General features: G+C 42.4%; 1 protein-coding gene across 1 annotated transcript in view; it reads right to left on the bottom strand.

Moving 5' to 3' along the window:
- Positions 1–20,850, bottom strand: part of myo15ab (myosin XVAb) — a 58,331-nt gene extending 37,481 nt beyond the window's left edge. Inside the window, exons 1-25 of the mRNA XM_036000846.1 lie at positions 20,132–20,850; positions 19,987–20,036; positions 17,473–17,575; positions 14,618–17,329; positions 12,010–13,323; positions 10,654–11,793; positions 10,429–10,548; positions 10,000–10,317; positions 9,532–9,729; positions 9,070–9,311; positions 7,947–8,340; positions 7,574–7,656; positions 7,037–7,100; positions 6,814–6,923; positions 5,844–5,918; positions 5,521–5,611; positions 5,379–5,384; positions 5,179–5,282; positions 4,295–4,358; positions 3,810–3,923; positions 1,699–1,860; positions 1,401–1,514; positions 1,247–1,305; positions 811–934; positions 603–698 (exon numbers count right to left, since the gene is read on the bottom strand). Coding sequence (XP_035856739.1) covers positions 603–698; positions 811–934; positions 1,247–1,305; positions 1,401–1,514; positions 1,699–1,860; positions 3,810–3,923; positions 4,295–4,358; positions 5,179–5,282; positions 5,379–5,384; positions 5,521–5,611; positions 5,844–5,918; positions 6,814–6,923; positions 7,037–7,100; positions 7,574–7,656; positions 7,947–8,340; positions 9,070–9,311; positions 9,532–9,729; positions 10,000–10,317; positions 10,429–10,548; positions 10,654–11,793; positions 12,010–13,323; positions 14,618–17,272 — 7,647 coding nt within the window. The 5' untranslated portion in view covers positions 17,273–17,329; positions 17,473–17,575; positions 19,987–20,036; positions 20,132–20,850. The remainder of the gene's footprint in view (positions 1–602; positions 699–810; positions 935–1,246; positions 1,306–1,400; positions 1,515–1,698; positions 1,861–3,809; positions 3,924–4,294; positions 4,359–5,178; positions 5,283–5,378; positions 5,385–5,520; positions 5,612–5,843; positions 5,919–6,813; positions 6,924–7,036; positions 7,101–7,573; positions 7,657–7,946; positions 8,341–9,069; positions 9,312–9,531; positions 9,730–9,999; positions 10,318–10,428; positions 10,549–10,653; positions 11,794–12,009; positions 13,324–14,617; positions 17,330–17,472; positions 17,576–19,986; positions 20,037–20,131) is intronic.
- Positions 20,851–27,633: the final 6,783 nt, after the last annotated feature.

Here is a 27,633-nt window from a genome sequence, read left to right as displayed (position 1 = left end):
GCTGGGTCCACTATATTGTGTGAGATTTAATGAGCTCGTGGGTTTATGAGAGCGTTTCTGATAGCTTTTCTTTAGATCTTAAATGTGTCTTTTCACAGTTTTCACTGATAGTCCACTTGTAGAGGCAAATAATAGTCAGTTTCCGTTTTAGTCAGACTTTGAATAAACTTTGTTTTTGAATGCGAGGATGCATCGCTACGTGTGACGATCATTCCTTTCATCCTGTTTCAGAAGCATTATTACGCATATATGTGGCCAAGAAACCGGCTTCCCGCGGGAGAAATCTATCTGTGGAAATAAGGTTTCTCTAATACCCTACCTCTTACATTCTTGTATACATAGAGAAACACAGAGAAATCACAGAGAAAACAGGAAACTGTCAAAAGCTGACTCTAACCCAATTACTTAACTGAATGACTATATTGCAATGTGCAGCTAGGACCTGTCCCATGATTATACCTTGTTGTCCTATATGCTTTTCTTTCATACTTTGAATATTCAACCATATTTAGACTGTTTTTAACCCAGATGTCTTTTGACACGCAAATCACTGGGAAAACACAATTATGTGAATACAAATGTTAACTTGTAGTTTCCCTGACCTGCTCCTCCTGGAAGATGACCCTGTTAAAGAAGAACTGCAACGTTTCATTGGCGTAGTTAATGCACAGCTGCTCAAAACTGTTCACCTGTAGCTCCTGGTGGGTAAAGAGAGGAGACATTAGGAAGTGGGGGAGTTACGTTGACACAGGTCAGATCAGACGCATCAGCGCGGTAACATTTTTGAGCGAGATCATTCTTTAGCTTGACCTCAAATCCATATATGTCCAATATGGAGATGGAGAGGGCTTCGTTGCGAGGGTAGACCCGTCTGTTGATGCGCTCTGTCAGCCAACTAAACAGCAGCGAGTACAGGATCTTGGCAACGGCATCTCTATGAAACACACACAATAAGGTTTCTATGGAAACAGAAAACCCGGTTCCTATGGAAACAGAGGACATCTGAAAAATCTTTCCCCCAGCCCTGACGTCCTTTGTCCTCACATGCCTCTACCAAGAATGGGAAGAGAATATCAAAGACTCTTCACTCCTTCTCAGTAGTCTCCTGGTATGATTTTATTTTTAAATGAGGACCGTAAAAAACCTTCAAACAAGCCTGTCAGATAGGCTTTTATTTCAGGTTATTCCATGCAGAAGTAGGCGAATAGTATTGAATTTAACAGATTCTATATTCAGACTCACTCACCTGGCATCCACAGCACTCTCCACTGTGAGTGGAGTAAAGATCTTCTCCCTTACTGTATCCTAGGGGGATCAAACGCATCCGTTATCTGCCAACATCTCTTTAATGGTTAGAATATATTTAACCATATCTACGTGTGTAAGGGTGTTCCGCTTACTGTCTGTTTGAAGGTGACAGACTTCTGCAGGCCATCAGGTGAGACCTGCAGCAGCTCAGCTACAACCCTGATCTCCTGCGCGCTCACCACCGACGCAACCTCCTGACCCTCAGCCTGCAGGGACACACGCCCACACAGGCCCACACGTTCATTATTACCGTCATCTATCAACATCATCAATATCATTCAACTGTGAAACTTAATGCATTTTGATGACCTATTTGTGTGTGTGTGTGTGTGTGTGTGTGTGTGTGTGTGTGTGTGTGTGTGTGTGTGTATGTGTGTGTGACAGAGAGACCTGGTGTGGCTGGAAGTAGACATTCCCCAGATGAAGGACGGAGGACAGCAGTCTGTAGATGCTGTTTAGCTCCTCTGGGGTGAAACACAGAATATCCATGGCACTCAGCAGACGTCTGAAGTCCTCCCCGTCATCTTTTCCCTCTATGGTACAATCCCCTCCCTGCACTCATGTAGACACACATCACACACACACACACACACACACACACACATACATACATACACCGTTACACACATCTTACCCTGAGCCCATTTAATCACAGCTCTAATTAAGAAACAACTTATCAGCAGCTGAAAGTCTTGTTTTTGCAGACCTCCGGGGGTTCAACTTCTCACCTCGATGCAGTAATGTAGAAGTCAGGGTGTGTCAATACACTGTGACATCACCGCTGGGTGTGGTTACTGGTGCTATAGAGCACGCTTCTGACCAAACTATCAACCACAGAGGGCAGTGAAACATTACTTTTCAGCCTGGTGTTACATTAATATTTAAAAGAATACGCCACATGTGCCTGTAGTAGTCACCACCACCAATTACAATGTAATTAGTCAAGGATCGTTAAACAGCATTGGCATGAGCAAAGTCTTGCTTTGTGTTTCATCACATCTTATGAAGTGGTACAAAGAAATCCAAGAGGACAACCCCAGCTCAATGATGGCAACAAAGTGTGCAAGGACAGGCATACTCTATCAGAGAAATAACTTAAACCTGAATAGTGGTCTGTGAGCAAAATGACATCAGCATTCTAACATGCTCATGACAATGCTAATGTGCAGATGTTTAGCATGATCACTTTCATTATTTAGCATGTTAACACATTTCCTAACTGACACTAAACACAAAGTACAGCTGAGGCTGATGGGAATGTCACAATACAGTATTGCAGGTACTGTATTTGGTCAACAACCAAAGTATTGGACAAATTAAAATTTAGAATTTTGCTGCAAGAAGAAAAATTAGGAGATCACCAGAGTTATTACAATTCACCCTGAGGGGAACATGAATATCTGTATCAAATATTGTGGCAATCCATCCAATAGTTGAAGAGATATTTCAGTAAAAAAAAACAAATAAAAAACAAAAAACAATTGTCAACCTGGTATGAGAGGAAAAATCAGGGGATCACCAATATTAGTACAATCCGTCCATAAACATGAATGTATGTACAAAACTTCACGGTAAACTATTTACTGTAATAGTTGTTGAGGTATTTCAGTCTGGACCAACCAACTGACCAACAAACATTACCATTCTTAGAGCTATGCACACATACCAGGTTAAAAAATAAAGGTGACCGAGCCTTTGCAGTGGCTGCTCCAAACCTCTGGAATGGTCTACCTATTAATGTAAGAACAGCTCAGAACATTGAAACTTTCAAGTCCTTGCTTAAGACCCATTACTATGCTTTGGCTTTCAAATCAAGTTGAGCTTTGATATCTTGACCTTGTTGTTGTGCTGTTGGTTATTTTGTATTGTATACTGTGTATTGTTTGTGTATATTATCTCTTTGATTTTGAACTTTGTTAAGCACTTTGGTCAACTATGGTTGTTTTTAAACGTGCTATATAAATAAAATTGAACTGAACATATAATTATATCTATTTTTCCCCTTCATCTCAGAGAATTACTCAAATGGTTACTCACAACTCATACATATGCAACATATGACAAGGAGTCACAAGTCGACATTGGTTTGTTTGAGGAGTCATAACCACTGCTAAAGAAGAATACAAAAATCATAAAATCATAAAGCCTTACTACCTGATACACACAGTGACAAGCTATATATCCATTTTGCAAATAAATCCGCAAAGTACATTCATCTATCAATACTGTATATCTCTGATACAAAGAATACAAACTGCAAATGTTCCTTACTCCATATTTGGGTACTGCAATGAGTGTTATGTTTGTGCCATTAATCACTTTGTAGAATAAATGACATTTTCAGAAATTTGGCATCTCATTTGCTAATGTGACTATGAAATTGATTACAGTGACCACTCCTTATCTGTACTGTGCTGTTCTGTGTGTGTGTGTGTGTGTGTGTGTGTGTGTGTGTGTGTGTGTGTGTGTAGACAGGGTGTATTTCATATTTCTCTAAGCACCTGATTGAGATAGTAGTAAGTCTCAGCTTCCTGCAGATACAGTGAGCGCTTCTCATAAGGAGGAAGACCTGCCAACATCTCATAGAAGATGTGATAGTTCCTCTCCGATTTGGCCTGTGAATGAACACACACACACACACACACACACACACACACACACACACAGTCACATGAAACACATAAATCAATCACGTTGACACGTATTTGCATACACATTAAGAAAAGCTCTACAATTTAGATCTGTGGTAGATTTACTGAAATGGAAATAATGCTGTAGGAAATGGTTGGTTGGTTGGATGGATGACAAACTGGGCTGTGTAATGATAGAGTGCAACATGTTTGACACCTCATGCTGTCTTCCTGTACAATCTCCTCTTTCTCACAATGACTCACTGGTAAGAAGACTCCACCTGACCTGCTGTGTTCGTGTGTGTGTGTGTATGTGTGTGTGTGTGTGTGTGTGTGTGTGTGTGTGTGCGTTTCACCTGAAAGACAATGCGGGACTTCTCCAGCAGGTACTGAGACGTTATGGCACCGCTGATTACACCCCTTTAAATGACACACATGCCGGTACACACACACACACACACACACACACACACACACACACAGTAAGTCTGAGGTCATGCATGTGTAATGTGCTCAGATCTTCTTTGTCACAGTCCTAGCAGAAGGTCAACTACTTATCTGACTGTGTTTCTGAGACATATCTCCACTAAGCCCATGTGTGTGTATGTGTGAGTGTGATGCCTATTCAAAGTTAAGCTAACATACAGGCTGCTTGTTAGCTTTACAAGTGCTTGTGTTTATACCATAGACTGTTAATATTCAATGGTTTATACCAGAGAAACTACAGCCAATCTGCACTTCTGTTGTAGACAAATAGTTTTATTCTAAGCCAAGACATGCAGTAACTATAGTAATGCATTATTATAGCAACAATTAATTGTAGTATGGTATTGTGGGATTCATAAAAAGGTGATTGCATTTTCACACATTTCCTGAATAAAAAAACAATGTATTCAAGTTTTTGAGGTCAATGTCAGTATGCTGTCTGCTGTACTAAGGTTTTTTTATGTTTATTTTTGCAATTGTAAAGAGGTCCAAAATGTCTAAAGTGCTGCATATAGGAGAAAATCCCAAACCCCATCATGCATTGGTGCAACAGATAAAATAACGTTTCCTCTGCAAATCAATTTACTAATACAACGTAGCAATGTTTGGCTTCAACTACCTTCTTCAGAGAGCGAGATGAAGGTCAGTGGGACTAACCTTTTCTGGAATTAGAAGCCCTGAAAACTCAAACTTGTTGCTGATGTTTCTTACAGTAAGATGAGTTTGGTTATTGGTAGAAGTTGTTACTACTCACTCCTCCATGTAGATCTGCGTGTATTTGCCAAACCGTGAAGAGTTGTCATTGCGCACTGTTTTGGCATTCCCAAAAGACTCCAACAGGGGCGTGGCCTCCAGGATCTGACCAATCACCACAAAGTAAAATGTTACCATGGCTATCTTCAACAGGGATGGTGGTTTTCATAAGAGTAAAAACGGAGGGCAGGAGTACTTTACCTCTATCTGAAGGGGGGTTGTAGAGAAAACGAGAGAAGATTAGAAAGGAAAGCAATATCAGTGTTAGCTGAAATTACCACAGAATGGACTGTGTTTTTTAGCATGCATGTACCGATAGCTACATAATATATCGTATATATACCTGTTGTGTGACGTTGCACTTGTGATGTATGGCTGTCAGGTAACGCAGGATCAGTTTAGTAGCTTCAGTCTTTCCTGACCCGCTTTCTCCGCTGTAATAACAAAAACGGTTAACAGGTATTTTACAGCACTTATTTTTCTTCTTTGTTCATTAAGAGGATGTAACACATTGTGGACACAGTAATAAAAAAATAAAAATAAAAATAAAAAAAAAACTCAAATAGAATTTTCACAAAACCGTTTTAGTTTAAGTTTTTTTAAAGTGCTGCTAGTTGAAATGAAGAGCAAGTTCAAAATGCCTGTAACAGTAACAGCTTTTCATACCTGATCATAATGCATTGGTCCTTTTTGGCATCCATCATGGTGGTATATGAGCGATTAGCAATGGCAAAAAGATGACTGCAACACAACAAAACATATTGTAATGAAAAACCACATTTGTATGCTCATTGGTTGTGTGTGTGTATATGTGTGTGTTTGTGTGTGTGTGTGTGTGTGTGTGTGTGTGTGTGTAATGTGAAGTGGTAGTGAAATCTATAACCAAACTCTCCCTTGGCAACCAACCAACAGCAGTGTAATAGGAGGCTCTTATTAACTAACACCTGAGAGTGCTGGCATTTACACCTCTATTGACCATCATATTGTATCTCAGAACACAGCTTAAAACACATGTAGACAGATGTAGTACAACAGTACAGGAACACACAGACTCAAAGGTTACAGTTAAAGGTTAAAGAGTTTTGTGTGGTAATTGTTGGTATTTTATTAAGAGAACATTTGCAGAAAATGTTGATCTGCATTTAGACCTGAATTTGTCTTAAATTACACATAGTGATATACAAGTATCATCATCAAGTAATCATCGATAGATATGCCATATTTTCATTTAACTGAAAAAATAGTGAAAATATATTTTAAAAAAAAAGAAAAAAGCTGTATATTGTGATGTTGAAATCTTCCTAAAAGTACTTTCTCTGAATCAAAAACAAATCACTTGTTCTTTGGCCAGTGGCCTAACTTTCCATCATATGTTTTAGAGATGAGCGATCACATTTTGAGAATTCCTGCTTACCAACACATAGACAGACAAACCACACTGAAAACATAACATCCTTGCTGGAGGTAACAAGTTCAAAGGCTATATATGCCCAGATCTAACACACACACACACACACACACACACACACACACACACACACACACACACACACACACACACACACACACACACACACACACACACACACACACACACACACACACACACACACACACACACACTCCCAGGTCTTACGGAGGGTTGTCACTCAGGCCGCGTCCCCCATACTGAAGCACCATGTCTGTGCCATAAATGTTGAGCAACTTGTAGGGATTCACAGACACGAGGATGCTGCCTATGTAGGTCTGTGTGGAAGAAATAGAGAGAGGAAAAGGACAAGAAAGAGAGCGGATAAGTAGATGTCCATGACATTTGATGATATTAGTTGTCTAATTTGCATATTAGAAATTAAGCTTACATAAACAAGTTCCTGGTCGTAGCGCTTCTTCAGGTTCATCAGAACTGTGCTCTCATTCAGTTCACTGAAATTAAACACAGAGGAAATGAAACACACACGTACAGAGCACATATTGTCACACTGCAGCAGTATCCCCACACTCACTTCAACATCCAATATTGATTACTTTTCAATGACATTCAAGGTGTCAGACATCAGAGAGAGTTTCAACTTTGCAGAATGTCAGGAAATGATTGTGTAATAATATCTTCAAACTGCTGTTAGAAAGACACAACAATCGAATGCAGAGGATTCCTCACGATGTGAAGAGATCTATTTGGGTGCTGCATTTTAATAAAATACTTAATGCTGGGGATTTCTTTCTGAATTGAAATTTCAAAGCCTACAGGCACACTGGAACACACACATACAAATACACACACGTACACTGTAAATAGTTGATTCAAGAAACTGAAAGGATATGCATTGAAATGAGCTGTGTGAAGTGTGTGACATGAATGACTGTGAGGCTGTTTGTTAATACTAGATTCTGCTTACGGCAGCTGTGTCATGTCCTCCATTCCTTCCGCCCAGCGTTTAACCCTGTGGGCTGTTGTGGGCATACTTAGGATAGAGTAGATCTGGACACAAACACACACACACACACACACACACACACACACACACACACATAATGGTTTGTAATTAAAACACTGTCATGCAACATTGTCAAAGCTTGATGGATATTGTTATCAGTTGTTGCAGTGTTGACATAAAATATGCTGAAATTCCAGTATTCTATGATTTTGTGAGCCATCCAGCTTCTGTCTTACGCTACACAGTACATCAGTTGTTGTTAAAAACCTATTTAAAAAATAGGTAAATGCTGCCTGTACAGACACATAATACATAAATTCGTAAATTTAGCTACCTTGTCATACCAGCTCTGACCAGGTACTCTATCTCTGTCAGGAGTCCACTTTGTGTCCTGAGGCTGTCCGTCCACAAGTCGAGCTGTGGGTGAATATCCTTCTAACACCCCATCTTCTCTGTACATGGCCCACTTTGACAGATTCTGGACCGTCCCATGTGGTAAAACCCTCTCAGCTGCCCAAACGTCTTCCCCTCCTTCCCCTCCTCCTCGGGCATTCCTGGCCCAGTGTCCTGAGCGTGGCCCATAGGGAGGAATCACAGCATAGCGATTATCCTCACCCTGCAGGCCTGTTGGCACCGTGTATGAGGCATAGCGAAGCTGCTGGTTTTGGACGGCTTCAGACAGTCTTGGGTTGTGGAACCGACGTGTGAGAACAGAGCCATCCGGCAGCCTGTAGAACAAGGAATGGTTCTCTTCAATTAAGAACATGTAACAAAGGCTTGTACAGCATGGACATGTCATTGTGAGATAAATGGCAATTCACTTGGCTTTTTTTACATATAGGGCTTCTACCACAGGAACTTTCTCAGGGGACTAAGAAACTTTTGAGGATATCTACGTTTCGACCGGAGAAATCAAGGACAAAATTTTGTTCTTGTACAATGGTTCAATGTGTAAAAGAAGTCCCTGCTCTGGACTTAGTACTTTATGATGATTGAGAAACGTTCTGGGTGGGGTTTGCAAGGCAGAGTGTTGCTCAAAAAGAAACTCCATGGAACCTTGTGTACCACTTGTGTGCTGCTTCATTCATAAAACAAGGACTGTTAAAACTCTAGCATTGATATTAGGATCAAGGGTGCACATTTCTTGATGTTAACTAAAGTTAAAAACATTAGACTTTGTTGTTCCAACTAGTTAAAAAAGAGCAAAGTAAGTTGTATTGGCCTAATCTTCCCAGTTCTTCAGATGCAGTGGAAATGCCAATAGGAGCATTCTTTGGACTTTTAGTTTCTAATTTAGTTTGTGGGTTAAGTTCCTCTTGTTCCTGGACATTTTTGATCGAAAAGGGCTAGCATTTCATTCTCCACTGGTGAAAAGTGAATGCCTAGCTTGAAGCTTTTTGGACAAGCATGTCAGGTCATTCTCTGTCCTAGTTTCCATTTATAGTGTAGTTCCCTACCTGAAACTGACACCATGGAGTTCCTCATTCCGCAGCGCAGAGGCAAGGTTGGGAGTGGTGGGTCTGGGTGCACCTGATAGTACAGAGTTTCCTCCTAGATTATAGAGACCTGAAGACCGAAGGGCCTGGTTTTGCCTCAGAGCAGCTGAGAGGTTGGGAGTGGAGGGCTTCTGGCCAGGGATAACCAGGGTACCATCAGGGAGCCGGTATGATGCACTACGAAGGTTCTCATTCATTAGAGCCTACAGAGCAAGACACCAGGTAGTTATTCAAGGTTAAAATCACAATTCACTACATTTTGCAAGTTATTGTCATCAAATTGTAGAATTCAAAGGTCTGTGATGGCTAAAATGATATATTTGATTTTCAAAGCAACACAGGGACCAGGTTAGTGAATAAAGAGCCAATAAAACAAGTAGGTGCTAAAGCCTTTGCTTAAATTAATGTTTAACAGGTACATACTTTAGACAGGTCAGGGCCAATTGGTTTCCGTGGGTCAATGATGATGGTTCCATCAGGCAGGGTGTAGGACACACCCTTTAAATAGGGATTCTGCAGGGCGGCTGTCAGGTTGGGGCTCTTTGGTTTCCTTGGGTCAACTATAATTGTTCCATCTGGGAGGGTGTATGCAGCTCCCTTCAAGGCTGGGTTACTGAGAGCCTAAGTATTACAATGGCTGGTTTCAGTTAAGGTTAGCCTGAGAGGTTAAACAAGTGCAATTCAGTCAGTAAATGTCAGTAGAATTATAGCAGCAGCAGCTTAGTATATTTCATTACCAATTATTATTTAATTTGTGGAAACAATTTCAATTCTCTATCCCAAGTCCTACCATTTAGATGAGAAGAGAGGAACAACTAATAGATCCACAGACACAAAGTAATAGGTAGGGTGAAAGAAGGGGAAACCATACAGTCTGAAACCATAGCTAACCTTAGCCAAGTTTGGTGACATGGGTGTATTTGGGTCCTGAACCCCTTTCGGTAGTGTGAAGGAGGCGTCCCGCAGAGCAGAGTTTTGAAGTGCGCTGGAGAGGTTTGGAGAAACAGGTTTCCGTGGATCAATGATGATAGTACCATCGGGCAGGGTGTAAGATGCACTTTTCAGGTAAGGGTTCTGAAGTGCTGCTGTAAGGTTCGGGGACTTCGGTTTCTTAGGGTCAATCACAATGGTACCATCTGGGAGGGAATAGGAGGCTGCACGCAGAGCTGGGTTGCTTAGGGCCTTAGCCAAGTTTGGGGAAATGGCTTGCTGAACGAGCAGAGACAGCAGAGCGAGAAAAATATCCTTAGCTTTACCTAATTCTTGGTTAACAATATTACGGAGAGAAAAGAAAGGAAAACAACAATAGGCATGGGTTACCTGCTGCCTCGGGTCTATAATGGTGCCATCAGGAAGAACATATGAAGCAGTCCTGACATTCTGGTTTTGAAGAGCTCTGGAAAGGTTAGGAGACATGGGCTTCTGGGGGATACGTGGGTCCTGTGGGGTAATACAGGAGATTACAGCTGTAATAAAACAATTGTTGTTCCATGTGTAGACAAAAATACATGTCAGGTTGTATAGTTATTTTAACCTTTTACCTACCATGATAACTGATCCATCAGGCAAAGTGTACGAGGCTCCACGAATTTGTCGGTTTTGCAAGGCATGACCGAGCAATGGAGAGGAAGGTGTATGTGCATATGGTGACACCAAGGTTCCATCTGGCAACCGGTAGGATGCCTGCATCAACTGTGAGTTTAGCAGGGCACTTCCTAACATTGGTGAGGAGGGTGGTGGGGGTCCATATGGGGACCGTCTGAGTTGCATAGGTGTCTGATAAGATGCTTGGCGGAGATTTGGGTTCTGTTGAAGAGCATTATGGAGCTGAGGCCCAGCTGGTGCATAAGGGTTACGATGTTGCATCATAGGGGATCTTAAAGATGACACATTCTGCAAATTAGACCTGTTCTGTAGGGCATCATGAAGCAGTGGTGATGGACCAGGCTCAGAGATATAATCATATGGAGTAACAATAGTTGGTCCGTATGGTGAACGGAGCTGTGGAGTCTGATAAGAAGCCACACCTCTTAGTGCCTGACCATGTCTCATGGCTCCAGAGAGCATTGGAGATGAAGGTACAGATTGGGCATATGGGGACATTGGCCTTTGAAGAGGAGATGCATAGGAAGCTTCTCTCACTGCCTGGTTTTGCAGAGCTCCAGATAGCATTGGGGAAGAAGGGGCCATAGGCTGTTCATAAGGGGACATTGGCCTTTGTAAAGGAGAAGCGTAGGATGCATCCTGTATAGCCTGATTCTGCAGAGCCCGAGACAACATGGGAGATGAAGGGGCCATAGGCTGTTCATAAGGGGACATTGGCCTTTGTAAAGGAGAAGCGTAGGATGCATCCTGTATAGCCTGATTCTGCAGAGCCCGAGACAACATGGGAGATGAAGGGGCCATAGGCTGTTCATAAGGGGACATTGGCCTTTGTAAAGGAGAAGCGTAGGATGCATCCTGTATAGCCTGATTCTGCAGAGCCCGAGACAACATGGGAGATGAAGGGGCCATAGGCTGTTCATAAGGGGACATTGGCCTTTGTAAAGGAGAAGCGTAGGATGCATCCTGTATAGCCTGATTCTGCAGAGCCCGCGAGAGCATAGGAGATGAAGGGGCCATAGGCTGTTCATAAGGGGACATTGGCCTTTGTAAAGGAGAAGCGTAGGATGCATCCTGTATAGCCTGATTCTGCAGAGCCCGCGAGAGCATAGGAGATGAAGGGGCCATAGGCTGTTCATAAGGGGACATTGGCCTTTGTAAAGGAGAAGCGTAGGATGCATCCTGTAGTGCCTGATTCTGCAGAGCCCGAGACAACATGGGAGATGAAGGAGCCATAGGCTGTTCATAAGGGGACATTGGCCTTTGTAAAGGAGAGGCGTAAGATGCATCCTGTATAGCCTGATTCTGCAGAGCCCGAGACAACATGGGAGAAGAAGGGGTCATAGGCTGCTCATAAGGTGACATTGGTCTCTGCAGTGAGGGAACATAGGACGCATCCCGAATTGACTGGTTTCGCCTTGCACCAGAAAACATAGGGGATGAGGGAGCATAAGGTTCATATTCCGTAACCATCTCACCCATGTCTACTACTTGGGCTGGCTCTCGGCCAAAGCGTGGGGATGCAGGATATGACATGTGTTTAAGGGAGGGCTGTGGAGAGGCGGAAGGCATCCTTCTTATAGACTGGTGAGCTATAGGACGTCCTCGAGCCACAGGGCGAGGACGAAATCGACCAGATTCTCTCCTCCCCAGAGGAGCACGGTGGACCATGTGAGGGGAGTGAAAAGGGGAGGAAAGGAGGGAGGAGTCCACTGTGAGAACAGAAGACCTATTGCTTTGTATGGAGGAGGGACGGAATGGACGCACATTCTGGGTGGGTGGGGGCACGGGGCGCCCTCGGAGGCCCATAGGTGAGGGCCTGACAGTACCTAAGGGAACATTTCCCCTCATCCTAGGCCGGGCCAACGGTGTGGGGTCCCTGAGCAGCCGAGTTGAGCGACGAGAGAGGGTAGGAGATGATTGGGACGGCCGAGGCCCTGCAGGAGACAAACTGCGACGAGATGGGGAGGGAGAGGGAGATGGTCTTCTACTGAGCTGTGGAGAGCGAGGGGGAGATGCATGACGAGGGGAGGTTGGACCATGCATCGTCCTCCCTCCAAACGGGCTGCGGGCTGGAGTGGGTGAGGCTGGGGGACTTCGCCTCCTCATAGAAGCACGGGGTGAGGAAGGTGGAGAACGTTGTCTCATTGATGCTCTTGGTGAGGGTGAAGGACTTCGCCGAATCATGGAGGCACGGGGAGAGCGAGGGGGTGAGGGTCCCCGAGCCAGGGGAGAAGGTGATCTCTGAGGTTGCATTCTACGACGGGCGAGGGGGGAGGCCATGGGGGAGGAAGGCGGTGAGATTTGTCTCGACATAACAGAGGGGGGTCTTTGGGCATTGATGAACCCACTCCTCATGGATGGTTGTGGGGAGGGGCTGAATCTCTGTGGAAGCATAGGAGAAGGTGCTGGAGAAGCCATGGCAGAGGGATGGCGCCGCATCTGTGGGGAGGGCATGATGACAGAGCGGCGGGATGGAGTTGGAGAGGGTTGCAGGCGCCGCCCAGGAAGGGGGGAAAAATTTGCTTGCTTAATAATCATGGCAGTTGGAGTAGGGATCACTGGGCCATAACCCTGTGGCTGTGACATCATCATCGGGTCTGCCATCATCTGCTGCCGAAAAAACACAACAACAAATATGTAGAATAAATTGAGAATTAAAAAAAACCTAAGGGACTAATACATTTGGTGAAAATGAATGGTATTCCAATAAGAATACAACCATCCACCTTGTGGAAAATTAGTTCTGAAAACTGGCTCTACATATAAATTACTTCTTGGACCACATATTAAGAATGCATTTCACTGTTGTATTTGTAAAGTGTGGAAGAAGCACCTAATGTTAGCAGAGAAATGGCATTGTCAGTTACTGCAAAACCAGTATTATGAAAAAAGTTACCACACTCCCAACCTCTCTACTTCACCCAAACATGGTGCCTTGCCGCTACAAACCATAACGAGCACAAGAAGCACAGGGTCTGTGTGGCTAATCTTTTACGATGCTAACATTTGTGGGGGAGCTCTGAAGACTGGGAAAGGTGTTTATACCTGCCTAGTATATTGTATAGCACACAACAACCACAAAATAACTTGAACCTGCGTAAAAACGCAGTAAGTTACAGAAAAACATATTTAGTAGTTGACTACCCTAGTTAAGCATTGGTTGTTTCAAGCAACCGACTAAAAGTTTCAAGCCCCCTATTGGCAGGCACTGGCATGAGCAAGCCAGCTGACACTCACAAGCAATCCCCTGCACCTGGCTAGCAGTTGGTCTTTGCAGTGAGTTAGACGTCAAAGCAGTTGTTAAAAAAAATCAAAAGAAAGTGCTAACAGGAATTAGACTACTGCTGTGTTTCTTCAACCATTTTGTTTATGACAAGCCATGTAATAATATGTCACTTATCGTAGATAAGTGGTTGGGAAAGAGCAAGTTTAATAAAAGCTGCTGATGGCAAGAATATAATCTAGCTAATAGGGAGATGTTCATTGTTGTAACACTACTTATCTGCAAGAATAGCCATTGATTGGCTGTTGAAATTCCTACTTAGTTATATCATCCAAATGTGTTTTTTATTCCCTCTAGAATTAATACCGCTCATCGTCTTGTGCTAAATTTTTAGATTTCACTATCAGAAAGCTATAAATGTGGTGAAAACTTTCTAGTTAGAGATGCTTTTGCTCTCCCTCTAGAGTGGGGTTACTTAAAATAAGGTGCAAGTGCAAGCTTGGAGGGGCAGTGGAGGTGTGCACTCTAGAATACAGTGGGAATATTGTCACCTTTTTTACATGTTCACCCCACATTATATTAATGAATCAGGTTGAACGTTAGCAAAGTTGCCTTTCTGTGTCCTCTAGCATTTCAGGGTATGGCTGTACAACATCAATGACATAACAGAGCTAAAATTACCTGCGGGGAAATCATTTGTGGAGACATCATTCGTTGCTGTGGCAACATCATCTGCTCTTGTGGTAACATCATTTGTTGTGACATCATCTGCTCTTGTGGTGACATCATTTGTTGGGGCATCATCTGTTGCTGTGGTGACATCTGCTGTGGTGACATCATTTGTTGTGACATCATCTGCTGCTGTGGTGACATAATTTGCTGGGGCATCATCTGTTGCTGTGGTGACATCTGCTCTCGTGACATCATTTGTTGTGACATCATCTGCTCCTGTGGTGACATCATTTGTTGGGGCATCATCTGTTGCTGTGGTGACATCATCTGTGACGGCATCATTTGGGCAGACATACTCTGTTCTTGTTGTAACATCATCTGCTGCTGTGGTGACATCATTTGTTGCTGTGGTGACATCATCTCTTGCTGTGGTGACATTATCTGTGGGGTCATCATCATTTGTTCTTGAGGGGACAACATAGTTTGTTGTTGAGAAAACATCATCATTTGTTCTTGAGGAGACATCATCATTTGTTGTTGTGGTGACATTTGCATTTGCTGCTGTATTGACATCATGTCACCAAGTTGACCTGGTGCAAGAGGATACTGGTCTTCATACTGGATTTCTGACATGTCTTCAAATTCTGGATCAGGTGGCAAAGTAGGTGGAGGGGGCAGAGGCACATCTAGACGTTCTTTCCCAAATAGGCGCACTTGAGGTCTCGGAACTCTAAATGTCATCTCCCCTCCCTGAACTCCACCGGTATCATCCCCATATTGATCATACTGGTCTGGATACTGGTCCCCATACAGGCCCTGTAGCTGATCCATCCCTTGCCCTCCAACGCCAAAGGCCTGCTGGTCTCCTGGTAGAAATCTGATGGCCTGCTGGGAGCTGTAATCTTGATAGGGAATGCCAGTATCACTATAACTAAGTTGATAGTCTGGTGGAAATCCCCCTTGCATTCCCATAGTTGCTGCATAAGGGTCCTCATAATAACTTGCCTGTCCGAGGTCATAGAAACCCCCTTGTCCATTACCGTAGTAAACTCCTTGAACATTTTCATCAAAATAACCCTGAGCTTGAGGGTCAAGGAATCCATCCTCACCCATTTGTGCATAGTAGCCCTGACCCTCGTCACCATACATTGCCATTGCCTGTTGTTGTTGTTGTTGTTGGTCATCATAGTAATCAGCTTCCTGGTTGTTATAGTAGCCTTGGGCAGAATAAGGGTTATAGTAGTCCCCCATGCCATCATCATGAAGACCTACTTGATAATATTCTGCATTTGGATCATAGAGTCCTTCTTCCTCATAGTAACCCAAGTCTTGATAGTCTGCAACCCCTGCTCCATTGTCATAGTAACCATACTGACCCTGGCTTCCATATGCTGCAGTTGCCTCATCTCCATAACCACCATAGCCATCATCATAGCCTCCATAATCTTTCTGGATGCCTGAATGTTGCTGGTCGTATCCATAAGCCTCCTCCCCATTCTCATAACCATTGTTATAGTAACCATTTAGACGACCTCTGGAGCTGGCTTTTCGGTTATGTCTATGTCCGTTCCAGCCATGGTGTCCTGCATTTTCTTGCATTTTAGTGGACAGGAAGCGCTTGGTCAACCAGTTAGTTGCCGCTGCGACCTTACCCAGCAACGCACTTCTGTTCTTGAAGTCGTCAGGAGGCCCGTCACCGTTCTTTTTTCCAAACATGTTTTTGAAGAAGCCCCCTTTCTTTTCATTTGATTCATTTCCTCCTCCCAGACGAAGCAGCATGTAGGTTGGCTTCTTTCCACCATTTTTCTCCGCCTTCGCTTTGGCCTCCTTCTCTTTTTTATTATTTTTGCTGCGCTTAAACCTCATCATGAATCGAGAGGTGTTCTTCAGCATGGACTTGCGGCGTTTCTTCTTAGCAAGGCGGGTTTTTCTCCTCCCCAATCCCAGGAACAAACGTGATGTACTTTTCAGCTTCTTCCTGCTGTTCCTGCGCCTCTTGAAGCCAGAAAACTTCATGAACATCCTAGACATGTTCTTCAGACCTTTCTTTGGGATTTCCTTTATGGGAAGCTGCGGAGCTTCCTCTTTTTTTTTACCTTTCTTTTTCTTTGCATCAGCATCAGATGTCGCTCCTTTATGGTGGTGGCCATCTTTAGATTTCTTTTTGGATTTGCCGCCATCCTCTTCGTAGTCTTCATCCTCCTCTTCTTCATCCTCATCATCCTCATCTGAGTCCCCACGTCTAGACTTCCCCCCTTTCTTTCCCTTAGTCGCCTTGCCTCCTCGCCCCTTCCCTCTCCTGTCATCCTCTGAGTCTTCCTCCTCGGACTCTTCTTCACTAAACTCTTCGTCCTCTTCCTCATCACTCAGGAGCTCCTCCTCATCCTCCTCAGACTCCACTTTCTTACCTTTCCCTTTGTCTTTTCCTTTCTTTCCATCATCCTTTCCCTTGGGTGGCTCCTCCTTTCCCTTCTTTCCCCCTTTCTTATCATCTTTATCTCCTTTCTTATCATCCTTTCCACCTTTCTTATCATCCTTGCTGGGTTTCTTTTCCTCTTTTCCTCCTTTTTTGTCATCCTTGCCTTTCTTTTCCTCCTCTTTCTTTTTCTCTGGTTCTGGTTTTCCGCCCTTCTTTGCGTCCTTCTTGGGGTCTTTCTTAGGCATTTTCAAAAGTGGCTAAGAAAACATCATGGCCTCTCTTCAGGATGCAATGCTGTAAACCTTTAAACACACAAACACAAATATTACATGCACACTGTATGGAATGTAATACTGTATTTCAAGTTTAAAATGAAAAAATGTAATTATGGTAAGAAAACATGATCAGTATTCTGACCTTTAAAAAATTCTTGGTTTAGATATACCTAGTTGACTTTGCACCGGCACTATGTGCAGGTTCCGTTTGAGGACAGGTCCACCTGGCCAAAGCCGTTCTACAATGCGCAAATCTGGTCCCCATGAAGGCTCCTGTCCAAACATAAATAGCTAAACGTCAGCAATCTTTACCTCACACACACATAGACATCATATATACACACAAATACTAGCATACACACAATGAAACCAAGTAGTTACGTAAACTTTGATCTTCATATCACCACCCCATTAAGTGTTTTTTGGGTCAAAAGGGATCAGAGCTCCAAACACCTTCTATAAATCTAATTCTGCTTATGTATACAAAGCATTACTGTAACTGTATTGTGACACTCAACCTCACTACGAACTCTTACAAAAACAATTTTATACTGTGTTGGTTTTACTAATTTCCAAACAGTATGATCCCTGCAGTATTTGCTTTCTGCAAAAATGGATACAAACATTAAAAACACAGAAACAAAACACGCAGCTGTTACTCCAGCTCAAGCTCTATTCTGTCTATGGTTAAGTCTTTCTCTTGTAGAGTTGTAGTAAAAGACAAACTATTGTGGCAGTATCACCAAACTCATTCAACAAGACAGCTTTCCATAATAGTCACCTCTGCATTCAATCGCAAACACTGCAGAAGAGCAAGTGTGGTGGTCGCCAGAATCTCTGCAGTCTTCAAATTTGTTGCATCCTTGCAATAGATCTCTTCTTCAGCAGTTAAAAAAACAGAAGCAAAAAAACTCTGGGACAAAGTCTTTAGGTCACACTGAGCTTCTTTCTATGACCTACTCTGTCCTCTGTTGCTCACTACAACACATTCCCTCACTCAACACAGCACTCACGCTTGCCCTCAGAGTGTGTGACAACTAGTGTGTCTGTGCTGTGTGTGTGTGTGTGTGTGTGTGTGTGTGTGTGTGTGTAAGAAAGAGAGAAGGCCAGATGGGTTGCATGTTTGTGTGTACTTGTGTTCTTGTGAATGTGTTTGAATGCAATTGAGGAGTTCCTTGTGGCGGGTTGTAGAAGGAGTCTTAATTTGTCATCTGGCTCTACAGGTGAAACTCGAGAGCTCTGGGCAACTGAGGGGGCGAGGCATAAATAATACAAAAGGTAGAGAGCAAGAGAAAGACAGAGAGAAAGAGAGAGACATAGGATGCAGAGGATAAGACTGAATGACAGTAAGATGTCATCAACTCCACAAAAATCCAATAATTAACAACCTCTAATTTCTGTACCGTTATTGTGTTGCATGTACACTTATACATGAGAGAAGTATACACACCTTTAGGCTATCTGACATTAAATCTGCTCCTATTTTTTTCAGAGTAAAATACTGTCAGGTGTGTGTGTATGAGCGAGAGTAAGAGACGCAACATTCTCATCAATATTAGATTTAAACAGCATCAATATGAGAACTGCATGCAGCCACCAACCTACAGTATCTCACATACGTAACAGCAGGAGAAGGAGCAGAGGCAGAAGAAACACCCACTTGTATTGTAGATGTGACGTCTTCGCTCTGGGTATCAATAACAGAGAAATGACTCTCTCGAACACGCACATACACAGTCAGTGAAGGATCAGTAACAGGGCTTTGATTATTAGTGCCATCAACCAAATTATTCCCCTTCTAGAAGGAAGGGGTTGGATTGCCAGATCTGTCCTGTCACAGGGTATAGGTGTTGGGTTGCCAGATCCTGATCTTTTGGTCTTGGTGTGCAAGTCAATCTGTTCAATACCAACCAACAAAGAGCACATGTAGTGTATGTGTGTGCATGTGTGCACGGTGTGTTTATGCAGAGTTATGCCTTTGAGTGGGTGCACACGTGCATTAAAAAGACGGAGAGCGTGATAAAAGAGCATTTTTTCCTGGATTTCCCACGGTTTGTCTCTAACCGTACATCTGCCTTTGAAGCAGAATGAAAAGACTCTATCAAACGTGAAAAGCTCTGAGTAGCAGCCAGCCTCCATCTTCCCAAAGCAATCGCTGCTGTCAGGCGGTCCTCCATCTTTTGATAGCATTTGGAGAGCAGAGACAACACAGAGGAACTGGGATACATGCCCGAGAGAGAAAAGCTGACTTATGACAGAAGTGGACTTGATGAGGCTCATCAAAAGCATTCAGGTCCTGAGGGGGAGCAATAGACCATGTTTGTCACTTATTTTATACACACACACACACACACACACACACACACACACACACACACAGCAATCTACTGCTATCTAGTGGACCAGCATTCCACCTGCAGCATTGAAATAGTTTGAAGTTGGTTGGATCAGCTAGTTTACAGGCCTGCAGCAAGTGTGCACACAACATAAAGCAATTACCTAAGTATTTTTGCTGGTTTTATATATAGGCCTAGTCTTGTGAGTGGAAAGGAGAACATTAGGTAGTCTCACTCCAGGATAACATATTTATCTTGCAGCAGAGAAGTGCAGGCAAACGGATACTGAACGGTTTGTGTGTGGACCAAAGGGGAGGGAGGAGTGTGAGAGTGCACCCAAAAACCTACCTTTCCTCCGGCACACCCACACTGGAGCTTCGTAGTCACGTTTCCCCATCCTGTATATAGGTCAAAAAGGGAAAAAATAAAAAACACCAACAACTAAAACAAATCCCGTTTATCATACATCTTAACCACTTACACAGTTCCTCACCTCTGTTGCTCCTCTGGCGGGGCTGAGAGCAGCAGGGGTCGGTCAGTAGAAAGGAAAAGTGTGCCACCGGGAACGGAGGATGAATATTTAACGACCACTATTCTTCAGTGACCGGCCGGGGGCTTGAGTTCCACACACTCCGGTGAGAACTGATGAGCACCGCGGGTGGGCATTGTCGTTCATATACACACTGAGGTAGCTACGTAGTGGTAAATAAACAATTGGTGTGTTAAGTTAATGCAAATGAAATTAATTATCATATCTGTATTTGTGCTATTATAAGTTAATAGGACATGTTTTAACCTTAAAAACGGCCCTCTCTGCCCACTGTCGAATAGCTGACGCTAACGAAAAAAAGTTTTCCCTCCACTAGCCTACCTGACCGGAAGTTTAGTAGCCTAGCTATATAGTTTGGGCTTTGGATATTTAATATTTCGTCCGGAAAATCATCCGGACTGAACACGATGGTGAGAAAGTATGTAATGAGACGGCTCAAGGGATTCATGGCATAACGGATAAAAGTGAGAGCTCCAACAAGAAAATGTACAGTTAACGTCTTTCCACATGAGCAATCCTTCTGTTGCCCGCCAGATGGACCCGCTTGACAACAAACAAACAGCCGAGCCACAAACTGCTGCATCTCCACTGGATTCGCTCCATAACCCAGACGACCTTGCCGTCTTCCCCACACGACCGGCTGGCGGCCGGTAACAAAACAGGTTTAGGCTTTGATATTGAACCAACTGTGGAGAGCCACGATGCAAGACCTCGCTGTTTTTGTCTTCTTCTTGTTTTGAGAAAAACAAGCCATTGGCTACGTTTGAGCTATATTTAGCGCTGTTCATGAAACACTGATTTACATAGACTTCAGCCAACAAGCACATTTGCTGTGTTTTAGGGTTAACACACTTCATATAGCCTACTGTTGCCATTCTGCAGCTGGCAGCCAAAGTCTTGGTCAGTCCAGGCAGCTCTCCAACCTGCCAACTTGTTTTATAACCCAAACCAGGTCACTGCTTTTATTTTTTTACCCACTGACAGCAACATAATCAATTACTTAGCTACTTAAACAGCTGCTTGAAATACAACTACTGACGTGCAATTAAATAATCCATAACTTTAGGCCCCTCTCTTTTTTAGTCATATACCATAAATTACAATAAATCATTGTTTCCCAATCTAGGGGACAAGACTCCCTTAAGGGGTTGTGAGAAGATTAACAAGATAGGAAAGCAGAAGAAACTGATTCCTGACTTTTCTCTTGACTTTTCTTGTTTTTCCCCCCATGTAAATTACTGGATCATTCTACTTATTCATTCTTTAATAATCTTTTAAATATTTTTTATTAGAATATTTATGTTCTTTGGAAGCAAGCCTAACCTAAATTATTTAGATTTTATTTTTTTCAACCAAGAGTTGCTGCTAGAAATTGTGTCCCCCTGACAACAGCTTGCTTAGGGCACTGAAACAGTAAATATCTATAATGCTTGACATGTTACAGGGCCCCTGTCCAGCTCTTGGCTCTGTGAATCATTTGAGGAAAGTAATGCCTTTATCCTGCAGGCACAAGCTACTTTTCCTATGTTTCGAATAACATATACAGCGAAGCCGTGTTTCAGGAAGATGGTGATGTTTCTGCAGGAAAAATGTTGGAACAGGTGTCAAGCTAGACCGGCATTATTATTAGAGAAAGAAATATCAGAGAAGAGAAATGTGAAAGATAATTGGAACAAAGAGTAAAAATGTAAGTAGCCCAAACTTGCATATTGCCAATACTGGTGAGGTGACAACAAAAAAGGTAGCCCTGGCTTGCTGCTTCAGAGTTTTTACATGGGTGCAGTCATGAGCTTTACCACTCTGTTGGTTGGACGGGAGGCAACAGATTGGTAAGCGGATCGCCAACATTAGTTGTTCTCCTGAAGGAGTCAGCTGAGTCTGGAGCTGAGACAGCTGCTCCGAGACACCCAGCCTCTGCAGCAGGTCAGAGGGTGACTTAGAAAGCACCCAGTGGGACAGAGAGACCTGTGCATTGTGTGTTGTCTGTGCTTTAACAGAGCAAGAGAGAGAAAATACAAATGCATAAATAGATAGATAGATAAATAGATAGATATATAGATAGATAGAGTGTTGGAAAGACAGCAGGGTACATATATCCAAATCCACATCCACATCCACTAAACAGAGGCTCCACCTGGATATAGGCTGGATAGTGGAGGAGGGATAGCGTTGCTGCTGTGGTAGCGAGAGCCCCGCTGTGTGTCCATCAGTTTCAAATAATCCCTGCTGCTGCTGAAGTGTCCTTGAGTCACATTTTCTACCCCTTCCTGTTCAGAGAGACACCTGACTGCTGTTGCAGTCAAACTAAAGTGAATTTGTTCCTGTGTCACTGACTGAAATACTTGTGCATCTCTCTTTTAGTCATAGAGAGAGCCCAACATTCACTCTCACACCCACTCCAAGATGGATGTGTGTGTGTGTGTGTGTGTGTGTGTGTGTGTGTGTGTGTGTGTGTGTGTGTGTGTGTGTGTGTGTGTGTGTGTGAGGGTATGGGCTAGTTGACAATGACAAATAGCCTTAAAGAGGATGAGAAGCTGCATTTGTGGAATATTAGAGCGTCGGAGGAATGTATTGCAGCAGCCTTTATGGACTTGTATAATGAATTATAGGAGCCTTACAGGACATAAATGTAAAATATTTGTACCAGGGAAAGTCGCACAAAGCTTCAATGTGCTGTAAAGAGAAAAAACAGGACATAATAATCTAAAATGAACAAGAGACCTACTTTTATCATATGCATGACTAAATGAAAAAAAGAAGCCATGTGTGGACCCTTGGGAAATATCTTCCATGCTAGTCTATCCATACACCTGCACTATAAATTAAATTGAATAAATTAATAACTTAATATGATTCCATCATACATTCCATGGTCAGCTTACAATGTATATAACGTTTCGCCATCGTCCATTGTTATTTTTGATCACACAAAAAGATAAATAAAACATAAGTAGAAACTATTTAAAACAACAAGATACAATGTACAACCATGACCACCATCAGCTGATATAAAATATATTTATAAAAAAATCTATGCAAACTTTATAGGGCTTTTATTTTACACCAGTAGCTTATTAAAGTGCTGCAGGCTCTGGGAGATAAATTAAATTATGTCATTTTGTCTTGACATTGAGCATCAGCAACATACATTATATCCAGAGGGGATGAGAGTATACTGAGAGTACAGTAGATGTTCAGTAGCTTTACAGCAACAATAATGTTATATATCTATGGTATTTGATTGATTGATTATAATAGTGGCAATATTTGTATTCTCTCCAGCTTTCAGAAATGGGCTTTCATTTATAAAATATCTGTTGTATTTCTCCACATTCAAAACATTCATTAGATCAAATCTACCAGGATGTGAGAATAGTTCTTTAAATGGCTGTTAAACATAATGATACAGCTTAAAGAATTTAACACTTCTGTTCCTCCTGGGTGTTTTGAAAACACAGCAGTCTGAGGATTTCGCTTAGTGCTGCTTTAGCTTTAGAGAGCAAAGGGCCAACAGAGATGAAATTATCATGTTGTTTTCCGCACAGCAGGTGAGTATTTGATCATTAGGAACCACTTGGTTCTGAGATCATGCTTTCATGTTGGGATGGTGCTGTGGAACAGAGATAACACTTGCCTTGGCACTCAAAAACACGGAAATGGAATTTATATACAAGCTGATGCATCTCAAAAGCCTATTAGTTGAAGCCAAATTACAATTTAAGATCTTTTTAAATAGATGAAAGTGGGCAGTCCACTAATAGTTTTTGTGATTAACATTTTTTATTTTTTAAGCAACATACAATTCGCAACATAAACATACTCTCCCCCCCCCCTCCATCATCACCACCCACCCAGATAAAGAAGAAAAGATGACACAGTAACTACAATATTCAAGACCATATACAACAAAATAATAACAAAATAGACAATAAACTATAAACCAAATAAACATATATATAAATGACAACACCATAAGCCCATCATACACGTCTCTCTCCCCAGCTCAAGCTTACTAGGAGCCCTCCAGAAAGCTCTGGTAATTTCCCCATTTTCTAGTATAGACATCCAATCTGGCAAACCTTTTATGTGACATTTTTTCAAACGCCGCCACCCTAGCCATCTCACGAGCCTACTCCAGGATTGACAGCACCCCTTCATTCTCCATCCTCTTAAAATAACCTGTCTGGTTATCATTAAACTAGTCGGAACCCAGCTTCTTATGCGCTTATCCATCCCGCCTAGGATTGACCCATCTCCCAGAACAAATAATCTTGGGTTGAATGGAACCTGGGTCCCTGCAATCTGACATAGGTTATTATCTATCCTGGTCCAAAATTCCTGGACCTTATCATAGGACCATAGGACATGAAGTAATTGGCCATCCTCTGTCTTACATTTCCAACAATTTGGTGTATCTTTCAGACCAATTCTAAACAATCTGGAGGGAGTCCAATAGAAGTGATGCATAATCTTGAACTGAACGGAGCAGAACAATTGAAATGACATTGCGTGACATAGTTTTAATAGTCCTACAGATTCTGTCCCACTTCTCATCATCCATTGTAATACTCAGATTATTTTCCCAGGTGTGACAGTGGCGAGGAAAAACTCCCTTTTAGGAAGAAACCTCGGTGGTGAGAAAAACTTCCTTTAACACTTGATAAAGTATTTAGATATGGATCCAGTTCAAACAGTCGGGACACTTTGGTCCAAACAACATTTAAGTGAGAGATTATCGGCTTTGTTTGCCTCACCATACAGTTTAACAGACAGGCTTAGTAAGGACAACAATGGGGCAAGAACAGATTGCTCAATACAATACCAGGGTGGGGCTCTCTCAGGAGGACAGTCCACCCATAGTTGATATTTTCCTATTTAGACACAAAGCCAAAACACGCGGCATGGGGCACACCTGTGGCCTCAGACTTGCCAGACTTGCTTTTTGATTAATTGTGCTGCAATTTGAGACATTTATTCACATTATACATGACATGGAAGATGTACAGCTGCAATTTTTCAAATTGCTGTCTTTTGCACTCTGAATACTGATGCTTTGTGAACAGGCAAGTTCTACAAATTTATATTCAGAAGGGTTGACTTCAACAGACCTGCAGTAACCCCCACACTCTGCCACTCACATGGTAGAAACATTGAATTTGAATGTGAAATTTAACATTTGGGTGAGTTTGGCTTATTTTGTATTTAACCTTAACAACCTGCAGTAAAACAAGAAGGATATAACACTATCCTCCAGTACTCTTTATGAGCTCCTACTTCACCGAAGAAGATGCAAATCATACGTAGCCTAAACAATTGTGGTTGGAAAAATACCTCAAACAAAAGTGAACCCTTCGCCCAAATTGGTTTTATAGTATCATGCTTGTTGCTTAAATAATTGATTAGCCAAAATATATTGTACTCTATAGGCAATCAACTAAAGGTTAAGTAAAGATTGAAAATCAATCCCCAGGAGGAACTGGAGGACATGGCTGGGCAGACAGACAATTGGGCTACCTTGCTTAGCCTGCTGTCACCTCGACCTGGACCCAGATAAGAAGTGAATGGGTAGATGGATGGATGAAAATCAGTGTAACAGTATTTGTAGACTCAACTGGACTACATTACTCTTGCTGTTGTTGGCATGGTTTCCATGCTCACTGCCCCTACATTTTGCAGCTTCAAAATTTAGGCTATCATTGTAAGAGCTCTGGATTGAGACCCCAAAGCAAAATCAGCATGTAGGAGCAGAAGTACAAAAGCAGGCTTTAGTAGTTAGTTAGATAGATAGATAGATAGATAGATAGATAGATAGATAGATAGATAGATAGATAGACAGATAGATAGACAGATATAGGTCAGCAACTGGTAGGCAGTAGAGGCAAACAAGACCAGAAGGGATTAGGCAGGCAGCCAAAAGTCCAAAACTTAGCAGTCACTAATACAGGCAGGTAGGTAGATACAGAAAACAAGGATGCAATCTGGAAAAAAGAACTAGAATTACTTGGCAGGTACATAAAGTGTAGGCTGATGGGGTAACGAGGTTCAGGTTAACTGACAGTTTGAGTTCAGGTGACTGGAAACAGTGGGCAGTGTCTAAAATCACAGCAGTACATTATAATACTAAACTATACTACAGTACTCTTGTTGGCATGGCTTCCATGCCCTGTCCCCTAAACATCTTCATTTTGTAGCCTTGACATTTAGATTATCACTGTAACATATCTGAATTGAGACCCAGAGGCAATATCAGCAGATAGGAGTAGTAGTAGTAGTACAAAAGCAGGCTTTAGTAGTCAAAATGCAAAATATATAGGTCAACAACAGGTAGGCAGTCAGCGGAGGTATATAAGACCAGAAGGCACCAGGCAGACAGCCAATAGTCCAAAAACTAGCTGGGTTCAAGTCACTAAAAACAGGCAGGTAGATACAATTCTGCAATAGACAATCAGGAAAATGACTAGAATTATTGGGCAGGTAAAGTTTATGTAGTGTGGGGCTGATGGGGTAATGAGGTACAAGTATGCAGACAGATGGAGGATCAGGTGACAAAAAAGCTGGAACACATTGAGGGTAATTTGTGGACAGGTTGAAGGAGGAATGTCAGTGTCTAAAATCACAGCAGAGAATGGATGAAAAGCAATACACTTTAAATTCTTAGAATTAACCACATTACTCTCGCTACTTTGGGCAAATTCTGCAGCCTTAAAATGAATCAGGTATCAGTGTGTAACAATTCTGGAGTGAGACCCAGAAGCAGAGTCAGTAGGTAGGAGTAGTAAAAGAAAAGAATATTTTAGCAGTCAAAAGGCAGGATACAGGTCAGAAACAGTTTGGCAGTCAGCAGAGGCAAACAGAACCAAGGGACCAGGCAGCCTGCCAAAAGTCCAAAATCCAGTTGGGGTCAAAGTCTCTATAAAGTCTGAAGGTCCACACAAACTTGGGTTACGTTTGGTAGAAACTGAAGACATCTGGCTTTGTGAATGTAATAATCGGTGTTTGGTGTTTTAAGCCCCCAACGTCGCCTTCCAGGCAGCGTGGCAATGGTTATGTTTAGGGTTAAGGTTAGGACTAGCTGCCTGGAAGGAGACGTAGGAGGCTTAAAACACCATCGAGCATAATAATCGTCCCAAAAGACAGTAGTTTTATTGAATTATGAATTTGATGACAGCAGTAATTAGTGCATCTTTTTTCATAGACGATATTTTGATAGGTCACAGCAGGAAAAGCACAGGTGTAAATAATGAAATGATTGATGGCTGAATTCCATTCAGCTGCTTCAGTTTCAGGGTCCTGGTATTGTGCATGTTAACTGTCATGACTTACTGGGACACTTGGATAAAACTAACCCATTGTAAATGTTATCAGTAACACCTGTATATCTTCTACTACTTTCCTACGTCTAAATGTCTGTTGTAAAAAAGGCTTATTGATAAACTGAATTATTA

This window comes from Sander lucioperca, chromosome 4 (genome assembly GCF_008315115.2).
Source record: "Sander lucioperca isolate FBNREF2018 chromosome 4, SLUC_FBN_1.2, whole genome shotgun sequence".
In the NCBI taxonomy this organism is placed as follows: domain Eukaryota; kingdom Metazoa; phylum Chordata; class Actinopteri; order Perciformes; family Percidae; genus Sander; species Sander lucioperca.
This window is presented reverse-complemented; position numbering and strand designations above follow the sequence as displayed.